This window comes from Heteronotia binoei, chromosome 6 (genome assembly GCF_032191835.1).
Source record: "Heteronotia binoei isolate CCM8104 ecotype False Entrance Well chromosome 6, APGP_CSIRO_Hbin_v1, whole genome shotgun sequence".
NCBI classification, from domain to species: Eukaryota; Metazoa; Chordata; class Lepidosauria; order Squamata; family Gekkonidae; genus Heteronotia; species Heteronotia binoei.
The window spans coordinates 112,767,169-112,790,616 of record NC_083228.1 but is presented as its reverse complement, the minus strand read 5'-3'; the positions used below and the strand labels follow the sequence as shown (position 1 = coordinate 112,790,616).

General features: G+C 44.0%; 1 protein-coding gene across 2 annotated transcripts in view; it reads right to left on the bottom strand.

Moving 5' to 3' along the window:
• Positions 1-5,520: 5,520 nt before the first annotated feature.
• Positions 5,521-23,448, bottom strand: part of TIPARP (TCDD inducible poly(ADP-ribose) polymerase) — a 28,461-nt gene continuing 10,533 nt past the window's right edge. For both annotated transcript variants that reach the window (XM_060242377.1, XM_060242376.1), the window contains exons 3-6: positions 12,013-12,187; positions 10,595-10,776; positions 7,505-7,783; positions 5,521-6,240 (exon numbers count right to left, since the gene is read on the bottom strand). In XM_060242377.1, coding sequence (XP_060098360.1) covers positions 5,793-6,240; positions 7,505-7,783; positions 10,595-10,776; positions 12,013-12,187 — 1,084 coding nt within the window. In that variant the 3' untranslated portion in view covers positions 5,521-5,792. The remainder of the gene's footprint in view (positions 6,241-7,504; positions 7,784-10,594; positions 10,777-12,012; positions 12,188-23,448) is intronic.

The window sequence follows — 23,448 nt, the reverse complement described above, 5'->3', positions numbered from 1 at the left end:
ATATTGTTATGGTTTTTGATTGTGGAGCCTGGTAATCACGGAAGCTTGCTTGCTTTATCTCTTGGCCCACCCAGAGGTTGGCAACTCTATTTAGAGAAGAAACAAGTGGGCACCAGAAGACGCATCAATGGCCGCCACAATCCAGTTTGGAGACCCTCCCTCCGCTTTAGGGTCATCTGAAAGCGGGGGGAGGGGAGGGAAATGCCTGCTGCACCCTCCATTATTCCTTATGGAGACCAAGTCCCATAGGATTTAATGGAGAATTGATCTGCAGGTATCTGGGGCCTGGTGGGGGGGGGGGTGCTGTCTTTTGAGGTAGAGGTACCAAATTTTCAGCATAGCATCTGGTCCCTCTCCAAAACGCCCTCCAGGTTTCAAAAAAAATGGAACAAGGGTCCAATTCTATGAGCCCCGAAAGAAGGTGCCCCTATCCTTCATTATTTCCAATGGAGGGAAGGCATTTAAAAGGTGTGCAGTCCCTTTAAATGTGATGGCCAGAACTCTCTTTGGAGTTCAATTATACTTCTCACCCTTGCTCCTGGCTTCACCCCCAAAGTCTCCAGATATTTCTTGAACTGGACTTGGCAACCCTAGAGGCTTGTGTGTTCCTGAACACCAAGACAATGAACTTAATTGAGACCTAGGTTTCCTGTCTCATTACTAATGCTGATTTCTCCATGCCTACTATCCCTCTGCATATCACACCTAATCCATTCATGCCTGTTAGTGTCCTCCACCTGCTATTGTCATTTGCTGCTAATGTAATTTGGCATCTGAAATCACTCCACCCGGGGCTGGCCCTGCCACTGGGTATTCTAGGTGACTGCTGGCCTTCTGGGGGCGCTGAATTGGACTTTTCCCTACGATTCACCTGTTTTTGAAAATTGGGTATCAGAGGGGGGGGAGGGGCGCGTCACCAGAAGTTAGCCTTGTTTAGGGTGCCAGACAGTCTAGGGCTGGCCCTCACTTCACCTTCCAAATATTAGGACGGATGGACTCACATTCTAGCTGTATCTGAGGAAGTGAGCAGTGACTCACAAAAGCTCATCCCCTGCCACAAATGTTGTTAGTCCTTAAGGTGCTACTACCGGACTACTGCATTTTTCTACTGCCAAGAAAAGTGATCTCCCCGTCTCTTGCTACAGCTATGCAGAATCTGAACACTTCTCTGTGCTGATATTCATACTTATTTGGTATGACTATCTGCCTTCTAAACTGCCTTAAAGCAGTGGAGTTTCTGCTCCTTTTAAGAAACTGGCAAAGAATTGGCACGATGCTTAATGTACCCTAAACTGCTTTATGCTCTCATTGTTTTTACTTCATTCAAGGTTCACAGCCACCACATCTTCCCTCCCGTTACTGTGAAAATCTAATTCCAATGAGCAAATGAAAATAAACTGGCTCTCTTCCTAATTTTCCCTTTAGTCTGGATGCAGGAAATGCAGTTTCTCAAAACTGGTACAAAATATTCAGACAGCTAAGAGTATGGTGTTCCCTCAAAACTATGTGTGAGTGGCCACTTTTTAGGACAGGAGGCACCACTCAGCAGCAATCGGGAGCCATGCAGGGTCTGGCACTGCCCATTGCCCATTTTAAGGTTACGCCTGTTATATTCTGCTCAGGCTGTGAACTGCTCTGCTCAGTAGGGGAAAAATTATAAGGGAACGTTGCTTGGGTACAGCTTTTCTGTTTGCCAATAAACACCCTTGCCAGCTTTGAGCTTTGCCAAAGAGATTAGGGTTGCCAGATCACTGGCAGGGGATAGGGATAGGGATGCCAGACCAGGCTGGGAAACTCCTGGAGATTTGGGAATGGAGCCTGGGGAGGCCAGGGACCTTCGGGGGTATATAATGCCATAGAATTCACCAGAGCTTTTTTTTGTAGCAGGAACTCCTTTGCATATTAGGCCACACACCCCTGATGTAGCCAATCCTCATGGAGCTTACAGTAGGCCCTATACGAAGAGCCCTGTAAGCTCTTGGAGGATTGGCTACATCAGAGGTGTGTGGCCTAATATGCAAAGGAGTTCCTGCTACAAGAAAACCCCTGGAATTCACACTCCAAAGCATCAATTTTCTCCAGGGAAACTGATCTCTGTAGTCTGGAGATGAACTGTAATTTCAGGGGATTCCCAGGTCCCACCTGGAGACTAAAAGTGATGTTTGTATGTTACAACAAACCAGGGTTTTTTTTTGTAGCAGGAATGTCTTTGCATATTAGGCCACACACCCGATGTAGCCAATCCTCCTGGAGCTTACAGGGCTTAGTACAGGGCCTACTGTAAACTCCAGGAGGATTGGCTGCATCAGGGGGTGTGGCCTAATTGCTACAAAAAAAGGCCTGCAACAAACTCATGAGGTAGGCTACCTTGCAGCGTTGCTTCTAATCCTGGATCAAGGGGTCAAAGTAGAGGGAGCAGATTGCCTAAAATTAGCCAAAGATTTTGCAGCCAAGCTGAGAGTCATTGGGGACTTCCCGGTTTATAGCACATTCTTTCAAATCTTTCACTAGAGATGTTATGTGTGTGAAGCCACTTTCACTGGTGCCATCCGTTAGGGGGAATAACCATTTGAATAACCATAGTAAAGATTGCGGGCAGGGGTGCAGCAGAGCATGATATAGTGGTTTGTTTTTGAAGGTCTGGGCTTTAACTGTTTTAGTGCAACCCTGTGCCTGGGGGACAGATTTAAATATGAAACCACCCGGCAAGGCTAATTTCAGGAAAGGGCTGTGGCTCAGTGAAAGAGCATCTGCTGTATATGCAGAAGGCCCCAAATTCAATCCCTGGCATCTCCAGTTAAATGGATCACGTAGGAAGTGATGTGAAAGATCTCTGCCTTGAGGCCCTGCCAGTGTGAATAGACAATATTGACCTTGATGGACCAAAAGACTAAGTCAGCAAAATGCAACAACTTCATGCATGTTCTTGTAAAAAAAACACCCATGGGACTGCACAGCTTCCGTTCTGTATATACTTATTCGTCTGGAAGATTTAGTTGCCACCTCTCCGGTGATCTGCACAATTTCCTTGGCCAGTGTTGCCAAGAGGCCTATTGGGGGGGAAAATGCCCTGTTCCTTAATAGAAGCTTAATATGTAGATATGTGCAAGTTAAGCTTCTCACAGCATGGGTAAATATCAGCCCATTAACACTCCATTAAAGGGCCAGGGCATATTTTTCCAGGCCTCTCAGCAACACTGACTTCCTAAGCAGATTTCATGGGCAGAGTGGAGATCCAGTCCTGGGTGGTCCCAGATCATTCTAATCTCTAGCCATCATTACTCTTCTCTGCATGTGAGTGCAAAGCCCTACAGGCAGATTCTTTTGTATTGCCAGAATTGCATTTCAAGCAGTCCTTAAACCTTCTGCATTGCTCCTTATGCAGCTGCTAAGGTCTCAGTCCGCACACGGAACAGCTTGCAATATACCCAAGTTTGTACCTAGTCATAGTACACTAGTCCTCAGTGGTTGAGAAATGCTTCCTATGTATTAGCTGCCACCACGTAACTTTCTGCATAGCTGAAATGGGATCAATTCATGAAGAAGCAGGGCTGCAAAAACAGTGCAGATGTGCTAATCAAGGCACAGAGGAAGCATATTATTCAGGTGGGGTATAGTGGGTCGCAAAGAATGGGACTCAACTGTGTGACTGAACAACACATGGGCTAGCATCCAGTGCTGATCAGCTGCATAAACTGCCTACTTTTCCAACATTAGGAATATTATCAACCAGCCAGGAGGAACAAGAGCTCAATAAAGACTTTTAGAATGAGTAAAGGAAGGCAGCTAAGTGCTACCTCATACTTTCAAGTCCTACGTATTTTTAAAGCCATCGTCTTGGACAATGGAACTGTTCCCATTCCAAGATCTAATGGGTTCAATAAGCTGAAAGTATAGCCAAATCAGAAATTCTCCAGCCATAGTTTTTTTTGCAGAGACTTCTATGGCATTTATTACAGATCTGGCAAAGGCTTCCCCCATCAGCTTTGTTACATATTTTCAATGAGGCAGGTATTGTATATGCATTTTAGCTGCATGTAACATCACATTTTCTTGCAGTAAATTCTGAAGTTACTTGTGGCAGCAAAAAGCCTAAGTTAGTACCGTTTTGCTGAGTCAGAGAGTATGTGGACAACCAGTGGTTCTCCTTGGCATGTGATGCATTCGCATGCATGCAAGCTGTGCCCTTGATTCCTCATTCCTGGACTCAGGTTCTCACTATCAGAAGTCTGCAAACAGCAGTTCCCCAAAGCTTGATTTCCCAACCAACGTAAACAACTGCAAGCTGGCATTTAACAGCTTAAAGGCCAATAGGGAACACTTCTCAGTGTAAATTTCTTTCTCCTAGCATGTGATTTTATTGCTTTTGGCTCTCAGCCAGTGCCTCTCGGTGGCTGCCTGCGTCATACACGCAAGTCCAAGATTACATTTCAAACAAAAAGCAGAAGTCTAAACCCAAAGGAACTTCTTTACCCTCCTGTTGCCAGACTCTTCCAGATTAAAAGAAGGCTTGACACTCCCTCCCACTTTACCAGCATTGACAAGACTGGGCACTGGAACATGGTTTTTCAAATACATCCAGCAGCCACTGTGACTGCAGATGCTGCAATCACCCACACAGGTAGCATTAGTTCCCTACACTGCCTCTACAAATGCTGGGAGATACTGGGGGTGGTACAGGGGGAGGACAGAATTTAGGGAGAATGCAGGGTTGCCAGCTCTGGGTTGGGAATAGAGATTTGAGAGTGGAGCCTGGGGAAGGCAGGATTTGAGGAGGGAAATGACCTCCGCATGGTATAAAGCCAGAGTCTCCACCCTCCAAAGCAGCCATGTCCTCCAGGAAACTGATTTTGGTTGTCTGGAGATCAATAGCGGGAGACATATCCAGGCGCCACCTGGAGATTGCCGAGACTAGGAGGGCATGGCATCACTTTTAGGCAACAGTCTAGGATGAATCTCGTAGTATCTGTGGTTTTCACCAGAGATTAGGGAAATGTTTGTGGTCTACAGTCCACATGCTAAATGTGCGCCATTTTTTCTCCTGTTCCTCAAGGGTGGGAAACTGTATTACAAGCCCCCAGCCCCAAACATGAGTATCACTGCACCAGGAAAAAGGTAAAGGAGAACAGTGGTTTGCAGACAGCTTCAAGGAAGCAGAATAACATTTCTGATCTAAGCTTGGATTGCTGGGAAAGGCTGGTTTTTCAGAACATCTGCACCATGGGTGTTTCCCTTCCTGAGGAAAGGGGTATCAATGCAGACTCTTTAGGGATGCACAGAATCCAGTGAATGATGTAGTGACCAGAGAAACACCCAGAATACTTTTCCAGCTTCACCTTCCCAAGTCAACAGGTGGCCCTTCTCAAATGAATTAAAAGCATTAACCCGTACTAACACAGCTACTTTTTAAACACAGCAGCAGAGGCTGAGAAATCATCAGTAAACCCTAGAAAGAAGCAAATCTCGGTATTCAGGCAACCAGACTACAAACAACAAAAGAAACACTGGATAAAACCACAATTTTTAAAACATTTAGTTTACTAACATAAATAGTGTTTATAACAAAAGGCACAGGCTTTTCTCAGCTATAAACAATGGAAAATATTTACAATTTGCACATAAAATAGCAAGTGCACAATTGGTCTTTTCATTTTTTTTTTAATCTGCTCCCAAACACTTTTTAAAAGTTTTACAACCCAATCCCCCCCCCCCCTTTCCTGCAACACAAGTCTGTTCTACAAATATTGGGCTTAAGTTCGTCACGATGAATAATTTACCAATGTGAAATACTTTCAGATGACGACAGAGTTACTAACTTCTTCATATTGGATAACAAAATAGGGGTAGCTCTGGTCGTCGTTAAAAATGACAAAGATCTGAGGCTCAAAGTAATTGTCCACGCAAGAGTCATAAAGGTCACTAGTGATGCTGCCTGGGTTCACCGGTGGGGGTCTTCTCATGGTATGGTTGCCCACCGTGTATTTCCCAGTCAGTACTTTAGCCAGAAACATGTAATGAATCCCTTTGGGTGAGCGCTTGGAGAAGTTGTGTGAGTAGCTGGCTTTCCGGGCAAAGTAACTGCCTTGCCCGAACATGGTGGCATGCTTCCCACACACCCGCGGGTCAAAATTGTGCTTGCAAATCCCATCAACGACGTCCTGAGAAGTCCCGTGGAATAAGTGTCTCTCATTCATTATCCTGTCAAGTCCTGTCATTTTTTTAGACATGTATTCTTTTTTCCTGGAAACAAAAAAAACCAAAATAAAAACAGGTTAAAACCCACCCAAACAAACTCTTATTGAGCAGACTGGTACACATAGACAAGAAGCGGCCTTACAATGAATCTGACCATTGGTCCATCTGAGCCAGCATTATCCAAGACTAGTAGCAGCTCTCTAGGGTCTCAGGCAGGGGTCTTTCTTATCACCTACAACCTGCTCCCTTTAACTGGAGATGCTGGGGATTGAACCTGGCACTTTCTGTGCGGCAAGCAGAGGCTCTACCACCGAGTCACAGCCCACTCTGTGGCCTGTCTATCAGTTGTCCTGCACAGCTCTTAATTCTGTTCATTACTGGGATAGGTTTTTTGACTCAAATGAAGGAAGCTAGTCAGTAGGACTTGTCCAACAACAGGACACCTTATCAGGAAACGACCTCTATGCCCACATTGCCCTGTCCTGGATAACCCAGGCTAACTTGAGCTCATCGGATCTCAGAAGCTAAGCAGGGTTGGCCCTGGCTAGTATTTGGATGGAAGACCTCCAAGGAATACCAGAGTTCTGATGCGAAGGCAGGTAATGGCAAACCACCTCTGAACATCTCTTGCCGCCTTGAAAACCCTATTGGGTAGCAATAGGTCAGCTGCAACCTGAAGGCAAAAGAATAAATGTGCAGGGACTGGACTAGATGACCCTGGCTATCCCTCTTCCAACTCTTATGATTCAAAAGTTTTAAATAAATAAATGAGGATAAACATTAACGGAACTTATGTGTCCTTTGCCTTCTTACAGGATGTTCTGAGCTTATTATTTCTTTGCCATGAGCCAACACAAAACCTAAGCTTCCACAAAAGACTAGGTATCACTGTGTGGAATAACAGCACATGTCTGAGAAAGGGCCCATTCAGGCATATGAAGAAGATATTAGATTTATATCCTGCCCTCCCCTCCGAAGAGTCTCAGAGCGGCTCACAATCTCCTTTACCTTCCTCCCCCACAAAAGACACTCTGTGAGGTGGGTGGGGCTGGAAAGGGCTCTCACAGCAGCTGCCCTTTCAAGGACAACCTCTGCCAGAGCTATCACTGACCCAAGGGCATTCCAGCAGGTGCAAGTGGAGGAGTGGGGAATCAAACCCGGTTCTCCCAGATAAGAGTCCCCACACTTAACCACTACACCAAACTGGTTCTTGTGCTAGAGTCACATCTCCCAGCTGGACCCCACAGCTGCTTTCCTTCTCTGAAGAAAAAAAATATTATTAATGATGTTGTCATTTATATTGGCTCACCTCTTGTATTTCTCCCACAAAAACTGGTTTTGAACTCGCAGTATTTTCAAAATCCTATATTTGGTCTCCGGCACAGTCTTATGAAAGAGATTATAAATGGTTCTGTAGCTTTTGTCTTCCTTTGAGACAGGCACTTGAATGAAGTCTTGAACTGGATCCATGTTAATCCACGTTTCAGGATAGAAGTTAGGAGAGGTAAGAGCAGCTGGAGATAAGACTTGTGAGGAAATGGTCTCTGTGGGTGATGGCGGAGGGATGGAAGGGCTGCCACCCAGAGTCCTAGTTTGGTGAAGGGAGGAGGAGGAAGGGAAGAGGAAGGAATCAATGATAAAAATCATTTAAATACTCATTTGTACTGTATTCAGAAGATGCCAATTTATCCTGAAACTGTTTCTGTCCAAATGTCACACTCTTTTGCTTACTACACTGTATTCTAATTTCATCTCTCCCTCCCCCCTTTACAGATGAGAAAAACCGATACATGTACCATAGTTACATAGAATATACCAGTTTGGAGCATACCCAATCAAATACTGGGTATATTTGAAATTTTGCTTGTAGAAAGCTAAGGCATTTAAATGCTTCAGTTTTGTAAATTACAAACTAGTATAGTTTGTATATAAATGATTGCTTTTAGAAAATTATTGCAGGTCTCACTTTTCCCCAAATTTCCTATGGCTTTGAAATTTCATATACTTTACAGGTTTCAAGAAAAGGGGGAGCTGACTCTCAGCAATAATTAATTACACCAGATCCATTAAATGCAATTAAACCAGATCCAGTGTAGAGTACACAGGGTTTCTTTTGTAGAAAAAGCCCAGCAGGAACTCTTTTGCATATTAGGCCACACCACCTGAACGCCAAGCCAGCCAGAACTGCTCAACAAAAGCCCTGCCTATACATACACAAAGGTGCCTTTTACAGAATTAGACAGCTGATCTATCAAGGGCAAGGTTGTCTGTTCTGACTGACAGGGCCTCAGCAGTGTCTCAGATCTGACATCATTTACTACCTGATACTTTTAACTGGAGATGGGAACTGAACCTAAGACCTCCTGCACACAAAACAAATGCTCTATCACTGAGCCACTGCAGAACTGACAGTAATTTCAGATGGTTGCAAAAACTGAATTTGAAGTAAAAATGAATAGGGGTTATGCTAGGCTAGTTAATACCTGGAATTGCTGTGAAGTCAATTATTTTACCTCCACAGCTAAGATAAAAGTCCCAACTAAAAGACAGATGAAAGTTCCTAATCTCTGTGGGAAGACTGTATGAAAGGTGTGTGAATTGGTAGCAGCAGTCCATATGTATGTATGTGTCATCAAGTCACAACTGATCATGGTGACCCCAGCCTCAAGGCAAGTGAGAAGCAGAAGTGGTTTGCCATCAATGTGGCACAATAATGGGGGAAATTATGATTCACTTCACTTGCAGGATCTCTTAAACACAGAAACCCCAACAAGGCCTGGCAGCCATGGGCAAATTACCCAATGCCAGTGGGGCAGCTGACATATTTGCCGTTGTTACCCTGTTAATCAGACTGCTGCAAACGGCTCACCACAATGACCCTTGACTGTCTGCACCTGGGGCAAGTCAGCAACATGAGAGATAAGAGGCAATGACTGATGGTGACTCAACTCAACTGCCACTCAGCAATTTGTGTGTGCAAACGTACACACACACTCTCTGTAATGCTCTTTCCAAGTAAAAGGAATGTCCCCAAGCCCAATTTAAGTTATTTATGGCTTTGTGTTTTTATAGTCTCCCCCTGCCTTCGGTGAGCAGTAAAGCCAATGCAATTCTTTCCTGCATGGGACAAAGTCACCTTTGAAAGCAGAAGCTTGCTGCAACTGAACAGCTACGGAGGAAAAGTCTGATTGCTCCCAATTTCTCGGGCATCAAATAACTAGACCTACAATGCTAATTTCTGCTTTTCCACATACACTTTCATAGGAGAGCAGCAAGAGAGAAAGAAGGAAATCTTTGTTTTGCTTGAAGGAATTTTGGTGGGATTTTTTAAAAAGTGTGTGTGTGTGTGTGTGTGTGTGTGTGTGCACCTGGAAGTCATGGTGACTGACTCCTACTGTGGGCCTGGAGTATATTCAGAAAGGTGGCTGAATAAAGCCTGCCCCTGCCTCCTGACTTCTGGTATTCCAAGATCTTCCATCCAAGTACTTGCCAGTCAACCCTGCTTAGCTTCTGAGATTGGGTTTGCTTGGGTTACCCAGGTCAAGTCGAAGCCAGTTTTCAAAAAAATATAATAACTTTTTATGTTCAAAAATATTCTATAATCAAATATTAAAAGAATCTACTTATACAACTTAGATAACCGGCTTGATAACTGCACATCTCCGAATAGTGACCTTGGCTTTCTTGGTGGTCTCCCATCCAAGTACTAACCAGGGCTGACCCTGCTTAGCTTGAGATTTGATAAGACTGGGCTATCCAGAACAGGACAGCAGCATCATTACAGCATTGCAATGGACCCTGGGCCAGTAGGCTAGCATCTTCCCTGGCAGTCCTGTCGCTAAGGGGACAATGGACATTCTGGCCCTAACATAAAGGCCTGGAATCCTCCTTAGTGGTGTCATGTAAGGGGACAATATGGTCCTAAATACAGGATTCTGATATTTCCAGCTGTGCTGGCTCAATTACACAAACACAAAATGGCCTGCCTACGGCATTCCAGATACAGAAGTTTTGCATTATCTTGGTTGCCTCTGGTAACAATCTTCCCCATATGGTGTTTGCAAATATTACACAGCATGCTCCATGTGTTAACTGTGGAGAAAACAATGAGAACCCTTTCAACAAAACCGGGGCCCAGAGCAAAGAGCGCAGCAACCACTGAAGAGCTAGCTAGCTACAGAGAAGTTGGATAAAACATGGTTCTGAATATGCAGCCTCAGAAGATCGCTATGGAACTAACATCTGGATAAATCCAAGAGATCCCAATGAGAGGCACATGATGAACATGTATGAGCAAGGTATTCAGCCACTGGGAAGGAAAAGAACTATACACCACCATTATTAGCTTGTCCTAAGTACCAGGCATCCTCTTTATATACAGTTGGCTCTCATTACTTACTGCAAGTATGGCATGAGGATAACACAGGAGCGAAAGAGGGGTCTCTTCTTGATTTCTCTTCGAACACATGCATTTTGCTGAAAGCCGTCTTTAATGTTCAGAATGTAACGGTTGTGCCACGTAACAAATCGAACCTCTGGCAGACCTCGGAAGTTGGCTTCTTCTATCAATCTTACAACAGGCTATTTTCAAAAAGAAAAAGAATAATCTGTTTGACCGGTGCAAATATGGCTGATTTTCAACTGCTTTGGGCAGGATCTGCATGTGAGAATACTGCTACTTTTCCTTGCAGGTAACATGAGACCCTGATCCACACATAATCCTGCAAGTATCTGATCTGCAATTGCTTTTCCTAAAATGAGCCTGGCATAAATGTACAAAATGGATTAAGAGTTCTTTCTAGGCTTCAGCTTCTCAATGCTAAATACAATCCCACCTCCCTACAGACTACATATATATTTACATCTTTTGTGAAACATCAACTCCATCATTAATATATGTTTTTTGAAGTGCCATCTATGTACACACACTTTTTAGTCTCCTGTACTTTTTGCCACAATTTCTGCCATTTAGCGTTTCATAACGTAATATACTATGGGATTTAGTAGAGACCATGAAAGCTCTGGCAGTGATTGGCTCAGTCACCATGATGTCATAAAGGGAAAAGCAGGTAGAAGGCCTTTGGGCAGCCATTGGTTTATCTGCCAAAGTCCTAGAGGGGGAGTTTAAGCAAGATGAGATTTAAGGAAGGAGATAGCAGAGGTGTGCAAAAAACTTGAAGGAGGAATGATCCAGATGGGGAAGAAATTCAGAAATAAAATGGGTGGAAAGGAGAAGAGTGTGTGAAGACTGAAGAGGAATAACAGACTGCTGTTTATGCACTCATTGGAAATAACCAGCAATGTCTTTAACTGCAGTCCTCTAGTCTATCTGTGAAGCAGGATCTGTGGATGAGGAGGGAACACACTCTCCCACGTCACTTTTCAATGTACAAAAGCTTTCTACAATCAGTCCTTTCCATTCATCCTCACCACAGCTTGGCAAGTTGCTTTAGGTCCATTAACAAGGCTCCCAAACTGACAATACCCAGTGGGAGTCATGTTGAGATGGATGTTTGGACTAAGGTTTCCCATTTAGGTGTCCCCAATGCCACACCCAGCCCTGACCTGGATAGCCCAGGCTCATCTGATCTTGTCAGGTCTTGGAAGCAAAGCAGGGACAACCATTGCTAGTATTTAGATGGAAGACCTCCAAGGAATACCAGGGTCGTAATGTAGAGGTCTGAACATGTCTTTGCCTTGAAAACTCTATGGGGTTGCCATATGTCAGCTGTGACATGACAGCATTTTCCAGGACAAATGACATCATACCCCACAGTTGGGAAAACTATTCAAGAAATAAATTGCAAACCAAACTACCTCTGAATATTCTCTCCAGCCAAAATGATCCCTGCAGAAGTATTTCCAGACTGTGTAATAGTTGGAATTGGGGTTGGCATTCGTACACAAAGGCGTCGACAGTCTTCTCAATTGGTCAAATTCCGTTGTATCATAGAGCTTCATACTATTCAAGTCTACTAAAAACTCATGACCTCTGGGGAAGAAAAAAAAGAGAAGTACAAAATTCACATTATTTTCCCATGTACATTCAAGAACAGATATAGCAATTCAGCCTTCGGCATATTTCAAGTGACAAGATTTTAGGGTGGGAAGAGAGGCAAGAAGACCCAGCAGTGAACTACAGGCAGAAAGGGACACAGACTAGACTAAAACAAGCCTATCAAGGCAGTGTAGAACTGGCTGTAACCCTGCTCTGTTCTGTGAGATGCTGGTCCTAAGGATGGCAGAACAAGAAATGCTTTTTAGCAGCTTTGATCTTTGGAGAGAACACCAGGGAGAACTGCTCTAGATTTATACATCCCTTCTCTATGCCCAGGCTGCTCTGGTGTTACATCATGATCCCTCCACCTTGCAAACATGTAGAAATTCTGCTGAGACTCCCAGCTGCCCTTGTGCTTTCTAGTTATCAGTAAGGCAAAGTACTAATTACACATAAGCCAGGTGTACATGTCCCCACCAACCTCCATGCATCAAAAGACAGTATGCTCTTTATTAAGCCATCCTTTTTAGCCAGGGGAACCATAAGGAAATGAGAATTCTAAGCGTTAACAGCCCATTCTTCTATTTCACAACAGCAGCTGGGCAAAGGATGTACTCCTGACACTCTATACAGGTGCTGATCCATGGACATTTGACCCTGCTCACTCACCAGCTTTAGTAAAGGGTTGGTGGCTTTGTAAACAGAAGGGAAGCAAAGCTACAGGCTGCTGTCCTGTCACTGCAAGAGCTCAAGCACTTACTTGTCCACAGTACAGACCAGGGGCTGTGGCTCAGAGCATCTGCCTGGCAATGCAGAAGATCCCAGGTTCAATCCTCAGCACCTCCAGATAAAAAAGATCAAGTGGAAGGCGATAACCTGAGATCCAGGACAGCTAGTGCCAGGCAGAATAGACAATATTGACTTTGATAGACCAATGGTCTGTTTCAACTTCATGCGTTTACAGTGCTGGAGAGGGGGCAGGATTGGATTTTAACACGGACAAAGAGGACAGGTTCAATTAGAATAAGACATTAAGCAGCTAGTGATTCAGCTAGCTCTGGGAGAAAGCAAAAGATGAACAATCCTTATACCACTGGTCCATCTAACTTCAACTTTCCCAGGTCTCAGGCAAGGACGGATCTTTCCCAGTGTCTGTTTTTAACTGGAAATGTCAGCAACTGCACCTGAAACCTTTCCCAAGCAAAGCAGGAGCTCTTCACTCTAAATTCCAGCACCTCTCCAAGTTTCCCAGAAACTGGCATCAGGAGTAAATATTGTTCCCTATTATGGTGTGAAGTGTTCAGTCAGCAACTTGCTTCCACTGATTCACAGAATCAGAGAGACTGTTAAACAAACAGACTTTCCAAAACGGCTGAAATAGATGTATGCCCATCCAAGGCAAGAGGCAGCACTGTACGAACATCATCTGACAGCCATTATCACTTGGCTGCCCCATTAATATGTGACCTAGTGCCAGTGGCAAGCCTCATTTCCTGGTATGCCTATACTGGATGAGACAGCTTAACCCAGAAAAGGGGTTCTCTTTTGTAAGAGCTGGTCTTTCACAAGAGGGGAAATGCAAATGTGGTTGGATTGGGTGCTACGCAGTTATTGCCAACTGACCCAAGTGGCAAAATTCACCTTTTGCCACAGGTACAGGGAAAAGAGGACAACCCTGGCACAGTTCAAAAAAGGCTATTGACTTTTCCCAGTTGTGACATTTAAACCTCAATGGTTTAAAAAAGGTACTGTTTGCTAGACAACATCTTCCAGCCCCTTCCCCTTTAGTACAAGCATTAAGTACACTGGAGCACCTGTTCTCCCATTAATTCAGGAACAAAATGCACCAAATGACTTCAGGAGAGGGCTGGTTTAGTTTCAAGTGTTGAGACATCAAGCTGTACCTAGTCATTTTTGCATTGTTGAACAAATCTCATTTGACTGGGCAAATGGAATGCCCTGCTAATTTCACAGTTGGGCTATCAAGAGTTCAACAAACTTTGCACACTGAAATTTTCAAAGGCATACGGGGCGGCGGGGGGGTGGGGGGGCTGCTTCCATGGTTTTTATTTGCTTCTCAATAGCCACTGACAACTTTTCACAGTACTGTTCCACGTTATTGCTTTATTTAAACAATGGGGCACTGGTCTTTTGGAAGATTATAGTAGATAATTATTGTTTTTAAAGCCAAATTCCAGTTACAAGAGTTTCTGAAAAAGGTACGAAGTGACCACGTCCCATACATTACATGTTTTCATCTAGAATTTTTTTAAAAAAATCATTTTTAGAAAGCCCGGAGATATAATACATTTGTGCTATAGTTACTTCCAGGGCTTTTTTTGTAGCTGAAACGCCTTTGTATATTAGGCTATACGCCCCCGACCTTGGAGGATTGGCTACATTAGGGGTGTGTGGCCTAATACGCAAAGGAGTTCCTGTTATAAAAAAAGCTCTGGTTACTTCTATATTTAAGTTACTTCCAAAACAAGGCCTTCCAAAAGTCAAGATCCTATTATCTAGCATATGCTGTTTAAGCTGCTTCCTTGTCAGGCTAGTTTTATGGAAATTGCTCCTCCTGACCGCAGCTGTCACAATAAGGTCATTTAGTCCTCATGTTATGGAATCTGAAATGCTGTTTCTGAAGAATGGTCTCTGCCAGCATTTGCTGGTCAAGTAGATCTGGGAAAACATGGGTTGGATCTAACCAGCTTTTCCACTGGGTGGGAGGAGGGAATCTTATTTGACCATCAGCAGGTTATTACTGGCAATAGTAAGTCTTGTTTTGACTAAAGCCATATGGGTTGGAGTCTGTAGCAAGGAGGGGAGTGGGGCAAGATTAAACTGAAAAGAAAAAGCTGGTGGGACTCCCAACTCCATATATGTGCAACTGCACATCTATTTAACTCTGATATAAACCAAACATTGTATGTGCAACGCTATCCCAATCCTGCCCGTGGAATGTGCAAATACAAAGTATTTTGATAATTGCCAGCAGATTTTATGGCTAGTTTTATGCTGACCTGATGACATCATAAACTAAATTTATTCCGTAGTTCTAACCAGGAAAAAAGGCAGATGCACTTGTGTTCATAAAACTCATGCTGTTTTTGTTGTTGTTGCCGTTATTGAGAGAGACAGCAAAGAAGTTTGCTCCATATCTCATAACCTGGTAATCAACTAGCATCTGCGATCTACTTGGGAGTTCATTGCTTTCACACTGGCTTGAGTAGACAAAGTAACAGCCAATTTAGAGCTCTTCCAAGATTAGTTACACTGTATAGTGTTTTTCTTTTTTTAGCCAAGAAAAATTGAATGTCAGCAGGAAAACAATAAAAAACATTCACCTTAAATCTTTCTTCCAACTCCGCAAAAATTTTTTTTGGAAACCTGAGCATTCTCTTTATTTTGCCAGCTCACCAGAACACATATACCTGTGCCTGTGATCAATCTCACATCAATAACATGACAAAAACAGATCTCCTCCAATTTCAAAAGGGGTCCCTGCCTGCTCGGCTTAGTAATTAAGCTTTCAATTGCCACAAGCAACCCGTTATTTATTTGCCTGTTTGTTTGTTTTTTTACCAGAGCAAACAAGAGTTCATTCTCTGGGCTGCTGTAAAGCTGCTTCCATAATATGAGGTCTTACAATTTTAAAGATCTCAGTGTTTTTTTAAAGTATCATTAGATTCTTCCCTTTACAAAATCACTTTCATGCTAACTTCAGTATCGTGTGCTCATAAACCCAGCAAAGCCACTTGGAACACTGCAAAGAAGAAAGCATACTAAAGATTTTATCCCCCCCCCCCCCCATTTGCTGGCAGCCAGCATAGAAATAGCTGAAGTCTACATATTTTATGAAGCCGTTGTGTGTTGAATGGGATATTCAAGAATTTAATCTGACAACTGCATTAGATGGACTTGATAAATATTGATCTGCTTGCACATTCCAAGGGAACAACTGCAGTTTTTATTGTACTCCTGCAATTTATGCTTCCATCCCCATGGAGTGTTTTCCCCTCCTTAAAAAAAAAAGCCCTCATAATATCACGGGGAAAGCAGCAGACTCTTTATGAACTCACCCACCATCCCAATCCACTGGAGTTGTGACTTTTGTTTCAACTGCCTGCAGCATAATTTCCTAAGTAGTTTCTGGACATCCCAGGGACAGATAAGAGTGGTAAGACAAAGGACTGCGGGAATGTCTCCACTAGGAAGACCTGGTTTAGATAGCGGCCAGGCGAGATTAGTGGAACAGGCTCTGCTGGAGTCTCTATGAAGCTAAACCAGGTATTTAACCGATTCTGGTGTTTTGTTTATTCATTTGTTTAAAGGCATTGCTCACTTTTTCAATCCACCAGAGGCCTCCCAGCTGCTTGAGGACCAAAAACAAACACAGAAGAACAACCTTAGAAAACCAGCAAGCTGGACCACGTATTTTGAGATTGCCAAGGTCCACACATGGTGCCTGTTTTTTTATGGAGAGAGCTAAATTAGGATGAACAAGATCTCTTACAAACAGGAGAGTTACTGTCAAGGCATTTGGCAAAAAAGTGACTTGAAGTACAATTGAAGAAACAGATACTTCCTTTTGGCTTAGAGAGCGAGGGTTTCTTCTGTGGTGATACTACTGCAATGTCCATCAAGCTATAGCATGAGGACCACAATTTTAAGAACATAAGAACATAAGAGAAGCCATGTTGGATCAGGCCAACGGCCCATCCAGTCCAACACTGTGTCACACAGTGGCAAAAAAATTTATATACACACGTACACTGTGGCTAATAGCCACTGATGGACCTGTGCGCCATATTTTTATCTAAACCCCTCTTGAAGGTGGCTATACTTGTGGCCGCCACCACCCCTGTGGCAGTGAATTCCACATGTTAATCACCCTTTGGGTGAAGAAGTACTTCCTTTTATCCGTTTTAACCTGTCTGCTCAGCAATTTCATCGAATGCCCACGAGTTCTTGTATTGTGAGAAAGGGAGAAAAGTACTTCTTTCTCTGCTTTCTCCATCCCATGCATTATCTTGTAAACCTCTATCATGTCACCCCGCAGTCGACGTTTCTCCAAGCTAAAGAGTCCCAAGTGTTTCAACCTTTCTTCATAGGGAAAGTGCTCCAGCCCTTTAATCATTCTAGTTGCCCTTCTCTGGACTTTCTCCAATGCTATAATATCCTTTTTGAGGTGCGGCGACCAGAACTGCACACAGTACTCCAGTACTGAGCCCTGCGGCACCCCACTGCTTACCGTCCTCCACTGCGAAGACTGCCCATTTATACTCACTCTCTGCTTCCTATTACTCAGCCAGTTTTTGATCCACAAGAGGACCTGTCCTTTTACTCCATGACTCTCAAGCTTTCTAAGGAGCCTTTGATGAGGAACTTTATCAAAAGCTTTTTCTGACCTGTGGTGGCCCAAGAGGCGAACACCCACCCTCATTCGCATCAAACGAGGCTTCCACCAATTTATCTGGATTAAGATAATCATCGCAATCTGCAAAAGGATCAAAACGTATCTTCAAGCTCATGCAAAAGCCTGAAATTGCACCAAGACCTCTTTTGCTTGACTGGGAAAAGTGAATCTTGGGTCCAGCATACCCTGTTCTACTGGGGTATGCAAATGTAGTTCATATTTCAGGTCATGTTTTAAAATGGACAGCATTTTTTTTTCGTATTCTGCAGCACTGAACACGGCTATGAGAACTTTTGTGAGAAAGGTATTCTGAGAGAATAAAAATAAAGACACGTCGGGGGAAAATAACTGCAAAGCATATTGTCACAAAATAAGCCAGACTATTCTGTGGCAGGACTGCTGCATTCTCCAATGGAATGCGTACTTGGATGCAAAGCTGAGCACATTCCACAGGAAGCTGGGTGGAAGGGCTGCCGCCGCTGCTGTTGTTTTAGAAGGGACTGTTCTCTCTTACCACAGATGGGAGTACAAATTTTTTGCTGTTAAAAGCCTGTAAGTCTTGTCAGGTCTGTCTGTGGCTGGAGAAACAAGTGGCTATGACATCAAAAGACTTTGTTCTGAGTTCACTTACGATGCAATCCTAAGAACATTTCCAATGAGAATGCCCCCTTAAGTAGCTCTGCTTGGGATTGCACTGTTGGGTAGGAAGTCAGCTCCTTATTTGCAGACATCTGATCTGGCCATGCTGATCCATGCTTCAGGCCAGATGACACACTATTTTAAAGGATCCTTTCAGAGAAAAAAGGCTCAGAGGAAGACCATTTAGTAGAATGTGCTCTCACAGTCCAGTCCACTCTCTTTCTCCCCTGAACCCTAGGCGAACTAGAATTGGGGTATTTGAACTTTGGTGTCCCCACTCAGCCGTGAGGCTCCATGGAGGATCTTAGTTAAGTCTTGCCCCGCCTCTCGATCTAACCTACCTCTTGGTTTTTAGGAGGATAAATTAAGGGAGAGTCACATACACCAACCTGCCTCCTTGGGGAATAGAAGTATGGCAGATATACTCTCCCCACCCTTGCAACCCAAAAGTCCATGGTGTATGTGAAAGATGACAGATAATGTACACCTTCCCAGTTCAATCCTCCTCTTTAGGCCCCAGGCCAAAGGAAGCAAGTGGCAGGCAGATTGTTTCCATGTGACCCACACAACTCCCAACTGGTTGAGATCTCATGGTTGCATTGCCTCCAAGGTTCCATGGACACTTAAACACAGACTTCAGCAGGCTTGGAGTAGACAAGATGTCTTAAAAAAACCATTTTTATAGGGACACTCTCCTGTCTTCTCACTAAGTCTATTTGTTAGCTCACACCACCTGAGAAGCCCTGGTTTACTGAAAGGGCAATGATTTATAAAGTTACACTTTGTAATGGCACAGAAGAGCTCAGAAATGTCAACAGTTTCTTCAGAACACAGCATTCCTATAGGGTGGGGGATACTGTCACATCAATGAGGCAATGTCATTTCCAGGGTGGACCAAGTGGCACGATGCCACTCTAGGATTACACCACAAGAGAGTTTTCACCGCACGGTCTCACAAATATAACAGGAGACCTGGCAATCCTGTCTACATCCCAGATACAGCCTCACTTCCATTCAGTTTTCCCAGGTAACTGCATTTGGAATCACAATAAATTTGCATTTCATGGGAAGGTCTTCTAAAGGAAGATGCTTTCAAGTGTACTTTTCATGTGAAGAAGGAAAGAAAGTCTGAATGTTGACCTGTTTCCTCCTGCAGTTCTCAGTTTACCAAAACCTGATGCTAATTTCAACATCCTAGAACCAACCATCAGAAATAAAGGCCCAACTAAAGGCTTGCAAAGGTTATGACTAGTTCCTAGTGAAGTCCAAGAGGGGAATGACAGATTTTCTGCAGTGAAGTTTCAAGGCTCTGCATTTGCTCATTTTTGCATCTCCCAGAAATACCAGCACAATTACAGAAAAATGAGAAATTTGTGCAAATGAAGCCAAAAATATCTGGCCAATATTTTATAGCACAGTATATTACTTCCCACCCCCCAAATTCCTTTTAACATAAGAACTACTTAAGTTGGAGGAAGGTCTTTAAGCTTTGCTGAGCAGAGTGGCTAGCTCTCTCCCCACCCCCACCCCATGCTGAGTACACAAGCTGCTCTTGCTATCACAACAAGAGGTACGTGCAATCAAAGCAACAGGTATCCCCAGATCTACCCTCATCTCTTTACAGCATAAAGACTCCCTTTTCTACTTCAAACAAGGCTGCTATTTCAGTAACTACCAATATCTCTAGTTGCTTTTATCAGTTTGCATCCCAAAAAGCAGAGTTGAAGATTAGATTTATACCCCACCCCTCACTTGGGAGTCTCAGAGCAGTTTACAATCTCATTTCCCTTCCTCTCCCCACAACAGATACCCTTGTAAAGCAGGGGGTGGTGGTGGTGGAGAAAGCTCTTTTGAGAACTTCCCTTGAGAGAGCAACTCTTTCAAGAACTGTGACTGACCCAAGCTAACTCAGCAGGTGCACACAGAGATGGGAGGGGGGTGGCGGAATTAAACCTGGTTCTCCCAGATTAGAGTCCATGCACTTAACCGCTACACCAAACAGGCTCTCTCACACAAAATCTAAGCAAGTGCCATTTCCTTGCACAACTTTCATGCTAGAAAAATATTTGTTCAGTCAGGAGCAATCCTCCTGCATCAAGACCCTGGCTTTGAACCCTACCTGATACACCTGAAACTTCTTCTTTCCACAAGCCTTATTACAAGATCAGCCAAGAACACCCAGTGGCATTTGCTAGGTTTTCCCCATCAGGTGGGATTCCTTGCTTTTGGAAATTTGCTTGAACTCAAGGCAGTTTAAGCCTTTAGTAGGATCTAAATGACTTTATGGGTTGTTTCAGAGCCATGTGACATGATGCTGGGCCTCTGCAAATGAAACCACAGATGTCTTAGTCCTGGATGGAAATATGATAGGGATCAGATCAATGGGGAAAGGGAGAACTTGCCATCCCTTCAGCATGCACAACCCAGACACAAGATTTCCCAGTGCCCCACATCTGCATTCCCCCCATCCAATGCTGTGGTGAACCTCAAGAGTGCAGCACCAGCATCTGACTGCAGAGTTGGTAAAAAACATGGCTGAGAGTTCCATTTGGGAGCACACCTGCCCTAGTCATGAGCCTGGGCCAACCTACTGCAGCTTTAGTGGCCCCTGCCAACCTTCTGACTATTGCAAACCAATATGGGCAGTAGTCTGAACACTGAGAAGTAGAATTATCTTAATGTTCTGAGAAGCAAAAAGAATTTGCATTCATCACCGCAAACCCTTGTGCTAGGAGGCTCAAGACACTTTTAAAGAAGCAGCAGGATTTCTTGCAGACTCAATGAAGTTAGTGCCTCCAGAGGGTGAGAATGCCTGCAGACACACAAAAAACCCCCCTAATGGTTGACCAGGTGCCATTTCCATAATGTCCTTTTCATAATCTCTAGTAGAAAGCAAGTATGTTGGAACAGCCCATACTGTCTTCACAGAGTAATTTTCAACAAGCATGGGCTCAGTGAGGGGGAGGGAAGGGTACAGTGGGAGAGCCAACTCTCGAACCCATGTGCATATGCAGCCTAAGCTACGGAAGGGAGGCAGGGTGTGTATCTTCAGAGGTTGTGACTCAGCAGTAGAGCCTCCGCTTGGCATGCAGAAAGTTCCAGGTTCAATCCCCGTCATCTCCAGCTAAAAAGATCAGACGGTAGGTGATGTGGAAGATCTCTACCTGAGACCACGGAGAGCTGTCGCCAGTCTGAGTAAATACTGATCTTGATGGAGCAATGATCTGACTCAGGATACGGCAGCTTCGTGAGTCCAGACCATTGTATTCCAGTACTCTGCCTCGTTGTTAGGGTGTGGATGTGAAATTTGCACTCCACACCCTGTGGGAACAGGTGACAGAACGAGCCCCCAGTCAACAGAAGGTTATGCATTTGCAACGTCTCACCACAGTATGATGGCCAAAATGCCTCTGATTCACCAGTTCCTGCAGGCCAGAAGGGCACCTTGCCTCTAGGCTGTGGTCTGAAGCTTGAGCTCTCACTTCCCTGACGGGGCACTGATTCATCAGTGCTGGTCAACTGGTCCATACCCATAAAGCAACTGCAGCTGGGGAGGAGCAGGATAGGAAAAAAAACCCAGCCCCACTTGAAGCAAGCCTTTGCTTACTCACTCTTGGAAACTGGTAGACAACGCTTTGTTCTCCTTTTGTCTAACCTTTTGTGCCCTAGCAACGGTAGCTATGTATACAAGCAATACAAACCGGCTTCTCACCTAGTGCAATCGCAGCTACAAACTTCACATTTGATAGGGACCCACTGGGAGGGATGAGTGGGGCAGGCAGAGAGAGTTCTAAAGGCTTAAAAGCCTCATCTACTTTCCAAGCCACTGTAAGCAGGCGCCGGGCAGCCTATGACGTTCCAGTGTGGAACTACCAGCAGACTTTAGTACCAAAGCACCTGTCACGCCTATGCTTCTAGGTCAGTGAACAGCCCATCTTCGAGCAGCTCTGGACTTTTAAATACTTGATATGTCCAGCAAAACAGAAAGACTACAGAAACAGGCTCTACATTAACAGTCTTTATTTCCAAAGTTTTGAGCTTCATAAAAATCATACAGTGGCATCAGTGACACAACAGTAATTCCAATCAAAATGCAGGTGAAAGTTGTTATCTGTTTTCGTTACCAATGAAAACTCAGCAGGTCGGTTAGAGAAGGCAGATACTGTTTTCACCCAGAAGGCATTTAAATTGCGCCAATAAAGAGCTGCTTCAGGAAACAGATGCCACTGTTGTTTCTCTGGTTTAGACTGCCATGTTCACCTCTAGATAGTATGTCTTAGCTTCACACAGATTCAGATGGGTAGCTTCATATAGGCCACCATACTCAGTAGGATGTACATTTTGCACAAGTTGGATTTATTAAGAGATGCACATGCCACTATTTTGCAAATCCAAGTTGAAAACTACTACAAGATATAATGAGCAATAAAAATAAGTGGCACTCTCAGAACCACTCTAAAGGTTAGGAAATGAAAACTTAAGGTCCAATTTTACACAGTAAAGTACAAAACCCAGTGCTTATTTCCCTATAACTTCCCTTTCTACATGTTGCATAGGGCTGCCATTCTACAGGTGGTAGCTGGAGATCTCCCAGAATTACAACAGGCCTCCAAGTTACAGAGATCAGTTCCACTGGAGAAAATGGCTGCTTTTGAAGGTGGAATCTATGACATTATACCCACTGAGGTTCATCCCCAAACTCCAGCCTCCACCCCCAAAACCACCAGTACCGTAACAACCCAGAGCAGAGATGCTAACGACACCCTCCACAGCAGAGTTTAGCTATCACAATTGACTTCAGCTAGATAAAAAGTTAGAGAACTGCAGGGAGGTAAACTGCATGCGAAGAAAAGAACCAAAGTCCCTTTCATTGTCAGTCTGCCCCCTCCCTTTATGCTACTAGTCAGTTCTGCATTTAACAAGATGGAACATCTGCCATCCCATACAGCTTGACTCTTGGATTAAGCATCACGACTGGAATTTATTATTTTTTTTAAGCAGTAAAATGCAGTTAGCAAGCATGCTATTGAGACTGCCTGGGGTGGAGAGCTCTTTATAATAGTTCAATTAAATTGCTGGATTTACCTATAGTTTCTATCCCATTCAAAAGCCATGTTTTTATTACAGGGAACAAGCTGACCTAGACCTGAATACCAGGTGACAGCTGTTTCCTCGGGTCTTATCTACATAGTAACAGGAA